General features: G+C 35.6%; 1 protein-coding gene across 1 annotated transcript in view; it reads right to left on the bottom strand.

Annotated features, from left to right (window-relative positions):
• Positions 1–2,497: 2,497 nt before the first annotated feature.
• The window catches only part of LOC113236527, a 64,752-nt gene continuing 55,719 nt past the window's right edge, over positions 2,498–11,530 (bottom strand). The window contains exons 3-4 of the mRNA XM_026472642.1: positions 4,207–4,407; positions 2,498–3,062 (exon numbers count right to left, since the gene is read on the bottom strand). Of these exons, the coding sequence (XP_026328427.1) occupies positions 2,871–3,062; positions 4,207–4,407 (393 nt within the window). The 3' untranslated portion in view covers positions 2,498–2,870. The remainder of the gene's footprint in view (positions 3,063–4,206; positions 4,408–11,530) is intronic.

Below are 11,530 nucleotides of genomic sequence, written 5' to 3'. Positions count from 1 at the left end.
AGCAATTATTTTAATGGTTGGTTTTGCTATTCTCATCTTCAAGGCGTTTTTCTCTCAATATATTTTGAGTAGTTAGAACCGATTTTTATTATCTCCTGTGTCAAGTCCTGTATAGTGGCGAACTAGGGGACATTTTAATAAAACTTGGCAAATGGATGTAATTCCACGTACTTTTGAGGTCGGTTTTTTAGTACTCTGTACTGAGATTATTTTATAGGAAATGAAACTGTTTTTCCGGATTTAAATCGCGTATATTTGTTTTTTCAAACAAACCGACGACGTTTCGGGCCCTTTACAGGTTCCATGGTCACGGTTAACTCTGTGTCTATCTGGTGACGGTTGGTCTGTCGGTTCGCGAGTTAAATCCGGAAAAACAGTTTCATTTCCTGTGTAACAATTGCGAAAACCTAAGAACCCGATATGAGATTATTTTAGTTATTTCTAGTCTGGTTTGCACTATTCCTGCGATTTTATATTTAAAGAACTTAAGTTTTTTTTTGGAATGTAGACGCAATGACCGAAAGGGGAAGAGGGTTATTAGACGTACCTATACCTCCCGATGAAGGAAGAATATAATTAGGGAATGAACAATGAATTGACAACAACTGTTAAAATTAATGTTAAAAAAAACATACTGCGTGGTACCGAATCAGAAGATAAGGAGAGGAAGACAAAAAATCGGCCGTAAAAATTCACCAAAATTATATTAATTGTAGTGTTTAAAACCCGTACATGCTCGAGTATAGATCTCTTCTTAAAGAAAGATATTAGACCATTGTAAGATTTTTATATCCACCCATTTACGTATCAAGATTGGGTTCTGGGGCATTGCAGCAAAGAGTTATTATTTCATAATTTTACTATTTAAGAAGGTAAATAGGTCAGTAAGAATACTCAGTTATTGTTGTAATAAAATATAATTATCAGTTCATGTTGAGTATCAAAACAGTATATTAATATACGCAGACACCTTATATACATACATTTAGTTTACGATAACTGTACGCACAGTCAAAAGCCAATGTATACAGTGTCCCAGTTTTAAAAACTGCATATCGTTTGCTTAAAGGTAAAACCACATAATGACATTTTCCACGAAAAATCTCCAAATTATATAGCAGTTGTCAGAAATTCGCCATCTTTCTGCAGATAAAACTCTTATTAAGTTTATAGCTTTTTGTTATTGAGTTGCAGAAAGATAGTGATTTTCTTACCATAGCATAGCTACAGCTAAATAAAGACTTTTTGTGGAAAATATCACTTACGTGGTTTTACCTTTAAACAGGCGATGTAAGATTGAATATGGTAATCGTTCTTGTGTCAGTGTTTTTATAATACTGGGGAAGCATAGCTACATAAATTTGTATACTATAATGCGTGACTGTGCGTACCATTAAACGACTATGTAATAACTATTAGTAACTGTACAAATTCAAAAATACACTTACAATATTAGAATAAGTAACTTTTCGATAACTTCACGTAATTATTTAGGTTCAACAAAATATTTATTTTCTATTTGAACTGCTAGTGTTACCATCGTAACTCTCTCCATCGCAAAATATTCCTTTCCACACTTATAGGTAATAAAAATCATCGTTCAAACCATGAGGCACGTGTTGTGAAGTATATCACATTGGGCGGGAGATTTATACATTTGAAATGTCTGAATATATAATATTTCTTCAGCCTGTATGTACACGGCTTCCAGTAGCTCCGGAATAGTTATTTGTTATTCAAGGCTGCAAAGTTGTTGTTTGTGGTAAGTGCTTGTATTGAAACATGAGCAAGCGAAGGTGTACTCGCTTCACTCGTGGCTCAAAAATAGAATCCTGAGCGTAGCGAGGGTTTCAAGTCACGAGACGCAAAACAACTTTGCTGCCGAGTGAAACACACCACTATTCACCTCACTATAACGAGAAAAATGGTAGATGAAAGAACAGTTGAACTATGTGTGTGTGAGATTAGTTATCGCTGTTAATTTAATGTCGACAATAATAAGAATGAAATATACCAACGGATTTATATTACATAAATTCATTGACTTACAAATAAATGGACGACGGGTCTAATACAAAAACCACGAAAAAAATGTCCCAAGTCAACCTATTCGAAATTTAAATCGTAATGTCATCGCAGTATCGCGCTGTCAGTAGAACAAATGAAGACTAAAGCGGAGTGTCGCGCTCTGTATACGATTTTAGCGCCTTACAAGTGCGGACACTTTTTAGCGCGGACCCGACGTCCATATAATTGTAAGTCAATGCATAAATTTTAGTAATGTACGACAAATCGCGTAGTTGAATGTGTCATTACTTTTTTTCATCGAAAGAAATAGGTGCACCACAGTCCATCGTCAAGTTCGAATTTCAAAAACCTTTTCCACGCTAGCGTAAAAAAAACATTTTTGCGCGCAGATTTGTAATGAGAAAGAAATTCTTTCCGAGCTAGTGAGGTGAAAAAGTAGTATTTTTAAATTTTAATAAATAACCATCAATAGAACCACAGGAATTCTTAAAAAAAGACGTAATACATCATTATTATAAATTCATTACAAAAAAGAAATTTTTCAGAATACGTGCCAACTTTCCGAAAAATATTTTCTTATATTGTACCTAAACAATGGTCAAACCACTTACGAAATCAGATTGCAATCTCATGCGCTACTATATAGAGGTCAATTACTTAGGGTGGGTTTGTCTGTCAGAATGTAATACAACCCTTCCGAAGTAGATTTCGGTAGTCCTGTCCGATATTTGCATCACAAATCTATGACAGACCTACAGCTACTTTTGTGACGTCGCTATCACTCAATTCCTTGAGTCCATTGAAGCTGTTTTAAAGCTAAGTTAAGTTTTCATATCAAAATCCTAACTAATACAAAACAGTTTTTTCCATAATGATTTCTTGTTCTGTATGACTGGTAGGCCAGCGAGAATAGCGGCGTCGAACGCGTCCTTCAGTTGTTTTCTTGTTTTGGACGACGTTTCTACATACACCGCGTTTATCTTACTTGCAAGGGCTGTCGCTTCTGTTTCTGTTACTGGGTGTTCGCCACGGCTCTGAAAAGTATAAAATTATAATTTATCTATAACGTTTTACGGCATACATATTTTGTAGAAGCGACCACAATTATTTTTTTTGGACAAGTGACGGGACTAACACGGCTTGCGCCTGGTGGTAAACGATACGCCTTTAGAGACAAAGATAAGTTATATTCTGACAGGTATTTAATTGCCGTTGAAGAAAAAGCCTTCACGATTGGCGTGACTGTTGTCTATTGTTAATGAATTGATTACAAGCAGCTCAGTGTGTGTTATAAACCCTAATTTTGTTTTTTGACCTAAATTTAAAAAAACATAAATAACACACATTTTAAAGTTATCAGCAACGCTGTAAGTTCATTCGTTAGAAAGTTATTTGATTTTTTTCGTTTTTATTTTTTTACTTTAATAATCTGCCGTATTAGTTCGAAATTTTTAAACCACGAGTGCGCGCGCAGTCAAAACTCGTGAATGAACTGTTTCTCGACACTTCGTTCTTCAGATCTAGCGATTATGCGTCCTGTTCATTGAGTAAGTATACAGAAATAGAGACGAAATAAGGGCCATATATTCCTGGTAACACATTAGCGATACAGCTCTCTTAAATGTCAACTACCGTTTGCACTGAAACATAGACAGGCCAACTACTGACCTGTGTGTACGTCTCCGTATATTTCAAAAAATATTCTGTATTTATTGTAAAGATAATATCTCTAACAATGCCGTGCTGTTCTATTCGGTGGTGTGGGAAAAACAGCAAAACATCTAATTCCAAAACAAACGGAATCACATTTCATCGGTAATTAAATATTAAATATGTAATTTTGCAATTTTTGTCCAGTATATCAATGGGTGTCGTCAAATGTTTCATTTCTTTTTGAAATGAAACAGTTGACGACACCCATTGACGACATCCGTCTATTGTTTCGAACTCGGGCTGGCCAATCGGAGCGCAGTTGTCACAGTTATGATATGGCAGAATAATTTTCAAACAAATTAAATGACATTTCGTCTCTATTTCTGGTTGTATACTCCATGGTCCTGTTTAACTCTAATTTTAAAGCATCCTCATCAACTTACGCATAAAAAGACTTCAGTGCAGACAAGTAACCACAAGTCACTGTCATGAATGATGAGGTGCAGGATAAGTAAAATAACTTACTCTTAGCGTTTGCAACACTCGAGGATCAAGCGCCAAATCACTCTGCGTGCCGACGAGGATAAGGGGAGCGTTGATCTTCGCCACAGCTTTGGTCCACCGTTCGGCAGCCGATCGAAATGTTTCCGGTCGCACCACAGAGAAGCACAACATTATGACGTCCGTACCGGGGTAGCAGAGCTCGCGAAGCTCTGACATACTGTCCTGGAACATGAAAACACTTTTCGGTTAGAGGTAATTTTGTAAAATGAAGGAATTTCAAGGAGTCGACTAGAAATAAAAATCTATAACCTAAATACTTCAGTTTATACGCAGACAAAATAAAAATAAAAAGCAAACAAGTAATAAAAGAAATATGTCAAGTAGGTCTATGACTCTGCGTACAAATATTCCGAATTATGAAATATTCCGATGCACTTACGATAAAGAAATATTAGGGAAATAAATAATATCATCAAAATTCCCAAATACATTTCACAAACTGAGCGCTAACAGGTAACTTGTAGACCCGAAATCGACTCGTCCGACGAACAGAGTCCGATATGATTATATAGCGAAAATAAGATAAATACATAATCTCGTTACTCAAAATAGGATCTGTCTATAGGTGTTTTCAGAATTTTTATATCGTATTTCATTTCGGAAATATAAAATCGAACAACAGTCGATCTGATATCCACAGCTAAGAAGCGAACGAAATGTACAATGTCCTGACTGTTTTGCACATAGGTCTTTGTTCTACGGATGGTGAGCAAATTGCAACCACTGACATCAGTTTGTGTAGTCAGTTGAAATTAGTGGTTCTGTTTGTGTGTTTAACGTTTTAATTATAACCTAATATTAATATACCAATGTTTTACTACATTTTGTTTTGGAAAATGACGCCACTGATTTGTTATAATTATCAACACAAAGATTGGAACACTAAAAAAAATCCTTCTATCTGGCTGGATTCGAACCAGCGCCTTCAGTATACCGTGTCTGACGCTATCCCAAGTGTGCTACGGAACGAACCTATGATTCGGTTCGTATCCAACCGAATCGAAGGAATTTCTCTTTCTATTAATAAATTAGTCCCCTAATTGCACAAGATTGACAAATATAATTTGTCAAGCTTTAGAAAATAAATGTGCGATGTCTAAACTGAACATTTTATGTTCGTTAGAACATAATTATTTAATTAATGATCTTTTTTTACGACTGGAACTCACGAGTCAAAACTGGCTTCGAAATAAATATTAATTTGTTATATAATATATTATTATGGTTAGATAGATTATTTGTTTTAAAATTGGAAGTGTCTATAAGGCTTCGAAAGTCGATCGGCGGTATACATCAAAGTGTTGTATATCCTGTTTTTACAGAGCACCAAAAACAATGTAACAGTATTTTATTGTTATTAGTCAATTTGAGAGCGGGTGCTAACACGACGGAGCAGTGAAAGTGGCTTTTACAGGAAGAGCTATAATTGAATCCTGTTGTTGGCAAATATTTACCGTTGTGACCGATTAGTTACATTTTTGAAAACGAGAGAGTTTGAAAAGTTATGCCCTTTTTATTCCCTCGATGTAGAAAAGTACGGCGGCCGTTATTTAACGAAAGGTTAAACGTGGTTTCGTATAGGTTGTGGGTTGACACACGTGTCCGAACAGTGGTAAGATGCATCTTATTCTAAAGGTTGAAAAAAAGGAGGTTCTCGATTCGGCTAAATTGTTTTTGTATATATGCCACGCGATTACTTCTGCATTTGTTAAATGATTTCGATGATTCTTTTTTGTTGTAAAGAGGGTACCTCAGTATTGGTCACATTTCAATTTGAAGAAAATATTCCACATCTAAGGGTAGGGTCTGTAATTATGTGATTCGTGTTAATGGTGGAAATACAGATTATTAATTTTCTTATCTTTACAATAAAAATGAGCAAAATCATCATTTTCGCCATTTTTTTTGTCATTTAATTGACGCCGTTAATTTGAGTTTTTTCCCACAATTTGCAAAAACATCAATTTTAGTTTATTTTAATTAAATATAGGGGTAAGCGGTTAAATAAAACATAAGCATTAAAGTAAGAAGTCGTCCTGGAAGACTGGATTTGGTAAATATTGCTTAAATAATTTTTATTTCAAAAATATTCACTTGATCCCTAGACTTTTTTTGATGTGTGTAGATGTAATTTCATGAACTTTCGAAGTCGGTTTTTTTAAAATAAAAAAATTACAATTATTATAATACCAAGTGACGGGACAAACAAGTTGTGTTCCTGGCGGTAAGCGACAGGTCTGTACATAACAGTTCCAGTGTCGCTCAGAGCTTTATATCGTAAAGATGTGAAGGGCACTGCCAAGGAAAGGACTTTTCAAGTCCCAAGTGCCTGTAAAGTCACCTGCAACATATAATGCTCAACGCTTGGCTTCAAAAATAGGTAAGGCAAGGTTCCCTAACCGCCCTCTTTCCGAAGGATCTCTACTGCTACAAATGTGCTCCATCAGAGACTCCTCGCTATTTTTTGTACTCTTGACTTGCAATCTCTGTAGGTATCGTATGACTGGTTCAAATACACCTCCTTCTATAAATTTATGTCGTTATTCTACTATCATCCATTGGTACTTTCTCGAACTTTTTCATATCGTAAATCCTTTTTGGCATACCAAAAACTTGCTTGCTCGCCATTTTGTTTTGTCTAATCTCATATAAATCTCAGCCTTAGACTCAACTCACACTGGCGCAGAGTCGAAGGGTCTCGTCGCATTAGCGCGCCCAGATCACAGTGTGGTCGGCGTCTGACGTCTTACTATGCGCAAGGTACGCACGGCGACGCGCGCAACCACTCGACTTTAACCAAGTCGCACGATTCTAATATAATATAATAATAATATAATAATAATGGGAAAATAGAGATGAATATGCTACAGGCGAAAAACGTAACGCGTCGCGACGCTTCGACTCTACGCCTGTGTGAATTGAGCCTTAAATTGTTAAGCGTCGATTTTAATGGATGTAAAACTTTAGAAATCATTTAAGAGGGCGCAAAAATAGTTTAATAAAGTCAACGGTTCTGTATAATTGGACTACAGATCACATCCGAAAATTATCTACATACATTGCTTTAGACGTGTCACTTTGAATATAATTATATTCACCCAGCCGGCTATGTGTGGCGTCGCGCGTGACCTATAGAAATGTATGATTGACATCAGGATAGTAGTCTCTCACTTTCATTATTGGTATTATTCATATATACTAAACGAGTTATGTCCCAATACTAGTTCGGCTGGGGATAAAGAATGAAGTCGCACATGACACCAAATGCCGTCGTAACTCAAAATTGTGAAATTAAGAAAAACAATTTGAAAATTTAAAAAAAACAAATACTGAATGGACCTTATTTATTTTAATATAATATCAAGTGACGGGACGAACAAGTCGTGCGCCTGATGGTAAGCCACACGCCTTGTCCATAACAGTTGCAGTGCCACTCAGAGAACGTTAAGAGTAACTTTCTTAAAGCAGAAGGAGTAAAGCATTTTACTTGCGGTCACAGCGTACAATTATTTTCAAGTAATTTCGTTGTTCAGTGTTGCAATTGAAGGAATGATTTTTGTCTTAGGGTCGTATTCTAGAACTCCACTCAATGCTCAAGTCAGGATTGCACTGGAAACACAAGCACTGGAAATACGACCCTAATGGCAGGGACTTGAGTATGATTTCGAGTGCTTTAAACCATACTCAAATCCTGACTTGAGCATTGAGTAGAGTTCTAGAATACGACTCTTAGTCTCTTTGGTAACTGCCTAATTACAATTGTTCATTATATGGTTTCACTGAAGCGTGTTCCCTTTCTTTTTATTCCACACTGTCATATTTCTAAAAGATTCAGTTTCATTCCATTATCTTTGAATGGCAAAAATCTAAGAAATAAAGCCACTGCGCCCGTCACCCTGACACGTAACTTGACAAGTCTCATGTGCCTGTAAATTTAACAGCACCCTTACGCTTTAAAACCGGAACACAGTAATGCTGACATTGGCTTGGACTTGGCGGCAGAAATGGGTAAGCCTCAGCCTTAAAGCCTTATAGCGAATAATGTGATTATTTTTATTTATACATGATACTTAATTGTCCACTTATAAACGAATATTTTTTTATTTATTAGATTACATAAGTGAAATGTAAATTACTTATTAGTCTGGTATTTGACTAGATTGTAATGTATTGATAATGTACTTTACTTGTGCATTATAAACAAACGTTATCTATGTACTACCGTACATATATATTGATTTTATGTGCGAAATAATGAATTATATCTTCAAGTCTGATTTGTCTCAGTGAGCTAATGGGTTCAGTTATAGAAATAAGTTTATTGAATATTACAATGTTTTACTACCATGACAGTCAATTATTTATTTGTGAAACTACTCTACTAGTTTGTTATAATCATTAAACAAAGATCGAACACCAAGAAAAGCCTGTGCTCCGGCGGGATCGAACCTGCGTCTTCAGCAAGTCGTCCCTGACACTCTTCCAAAACTACGGAACGAACCAGCATACTTTACGAATTCTTTTTACCTGCTTCTTGTGCTTTGTTTTTTTGCCGTATCGCCGTATCTGTGAGAAATCTATGAAAGTTTTTGTTTAAGTATAGACATTTTAACACCATGTAAATGACCCAAGTTACAATTTTCAACGAAGTATTTTGAAATAATGTTTACCTTTAGACGTGGCCTATCGTGCTGTAATATTGTCAGTAAATTGTCATACTGATTTTTGTAATAAAAAGAAAATTTATCAGAATCTCAAAATTTCATCGCCCATGTAACTATCATTTAGCTACTCGTGAAACGACCTGAAATGTGCTTTTTATTATCTGTTATTTCGATGACGAAATCTATGTTCGGACTGCACCCTGAAGAATGCTATGCGGAAACCACTGAACCATTTATGTTCAATTGTCAATCAAAACACGTCAATCTAATATGACGGTAGTTAAACAACTTCTCAATCAATGCCGCATTTAGTTTTACGATGTCAATCACACGTAATACAACTGAGCATACACATCTGACAAAATAAGGCTCATTACTAACTAGTACATAGATATCGTAGCTCATTACATTATAAATTATACTGTAAATTATAACTTTTTGTCAAATGCATTTTCGATTAATTATACAAATGAGAATGGTAAAATAGACAGTATTTATAGTGTTACGGAGCCATTGACTTACAAATAAATGGACGACGGGTCTAATACAAAAACCACGAAAAAAATGTCCCAAGTCAACCTATTTAAATGTAGTGACATGTCAAGGAATATGAAAAAGCTAAAACGTTGAATTTAAATTGTAATGTCATCTACTGTTGTAGTACTGTAGTACTGTCTAATTTTGCTTGCTTCGCTGTCAGTCGAACAAACGAAGACTAGAGCGTGAATGACGCTCTGTATACGATTTTAACGCCCTGTAAGTTCGGACACTTTTTAGCGCGGACCCGACGTCCATATAATTGTAAGTCAATGTACGGAGCGCCATAATGTCAAATAGGAATGCAATTGTTCAAAATACTTTGTTGAAAAAAAGTAACCTAGTGGGAAATATCAAACTATTTTTTTGGATCCAAATCATGTATTTATACATATTTGTTAATTTTTTCAAACAAACGTTTAATTTAATAAAAATGTATATTGTTAAAACAATAGAAAACTAATTTGTAAAACGTTATGTATCGTAAATAAAAAGTTCTTTGTAAATTTAATAAATACATTTTGTAATTATAACGAAAAATAGGGTGGTTTGCTTTAATATTAGACAAAAGTGGTTGATGACCATGGATGATGAAAATGTTTTTCTATGTATTCGATCTTTGTATGAATAATCATAATAAATATACGTCATTTAGATCCGAAAAAATAGTTTCATTTTCTATGTGTAACAATCGCGAAAACCTAAGTACTCGAATTGGAACCTAAGGGTCGTTTCCGAACTCTATTCAATGCTCAAGTCAGGACTTGAGTATTGCAGTGAGCACTGAAAATCATACTCAAGTCTTTGCCATTAGGGTCGTATTTCCAGTTCTTGAAATCATACTCAAGTCTGCTCAAGTCCTGACTTGAGCATTGAGTAGAGTTCTGGAATACGACCCTAAGTCTCGACTTTCATTAGTTTCTGTCGGTGATTCTACCTGTTCATGCAGACAATCAGAAAAGTCGTGTATAAATAGAAACCTATACTAGTCTCTTACGATAATACTCAAATTTCAATTAAGGATTTAAAATCAACACTATCATATACCACTTATGATAACAACAGTCGACAGTTAACCCTTTGCGCGCTGTTGACTGTACCTAATCGGTGAGTATTCAATACTTAGGTAGATACATATATCTTGTATAATAATATAAACGTAAGCTGTCAAGACATTATGAAATATCCACACATTCCTCCGGCCTATGTCAATTTTTTTTATGTAAAGAAGGAGGTAAACTAGCAGACGAGCCACTTGATGGGAGGTTGTCATCGTCGCCCATGGACATTTGCAAAAGCAGTACCCAAATAAAGTACTGTAAACAAACTTTTTGAAGAACCCCATGTCATAGCGCAAAGGAAGTACTTCAAGAGGAAGATCATTCCACATCTTCGATCGAGAAAGGAACGAACGAGATGCCCGCGTGGTCTTACAATGCTAGGCATCTAAGATGTGGGGATGGACTCTACTCATTTGGCGGGAGATACGATGGTGGAAACGAGACGGTGGCACCAGTTGGAAACATTCCTCAGAGCACTCCTCATTATAAAGACGGTAGAATACACACAGAGAGCCAACGTCTCTCCATAGGTTAAGGGGCTCCGTACCTATTCAATCAACAATTTAATAACTATTGTCTATCAACTCATAAATGAATACATTTTTACATAGGTGTAGACAAAGACGCTTTCGCCAAGCACCCACGCATAACAATATGCTTTCGAAATAGATATAGCAATACTATCAATTTGTCCGTGGATCAATCGATAATCCCTATTGGGACTATAGTTATGCCGATATTGCTCAATGGTTGTCGAGCACTTGTGCTTTTGACTCTGACGACGTTTCATAATTTGTACGGAGAAGGAACGAGTTTCTTTGTTTGTTGGATTGTTTGGTATTGTTTCTGAAGATTGATCTTTTGTTTTGGCAAGTACTTTTCTTCCCAAAAAGTGATTTGTCCCTAGCGGTAAAACACAGAAGCGAGGTCGATGACTATAAATACACGTTCACGTGTATATTTCAAACAGTTATCTTATTTTGGGTTATGTAAGGAATTTTGTTTACATGGAAAGATGGTCAT

Source organism: Hyposmocoma kahamanoa, unplaced genomic scaffold, assembly GCF_003589595.1.
Source record: "Hyposmocoma kahamanoa isolate Upper Pololo Valley unplaced genomic scaffold, ASM358959v1 92, whole genome shotgun sequence".
Lineage (NCBI taxonomy): Eukaryota > Metazoa > Arthropoda > Insecta > Lepidoptera > Cosmopterigidae > Hyposmocoma > Hyposmocoma kahamanoa.
This window is presented reverse-complemented; position numbering and strand designations above follow the sequence as displayed.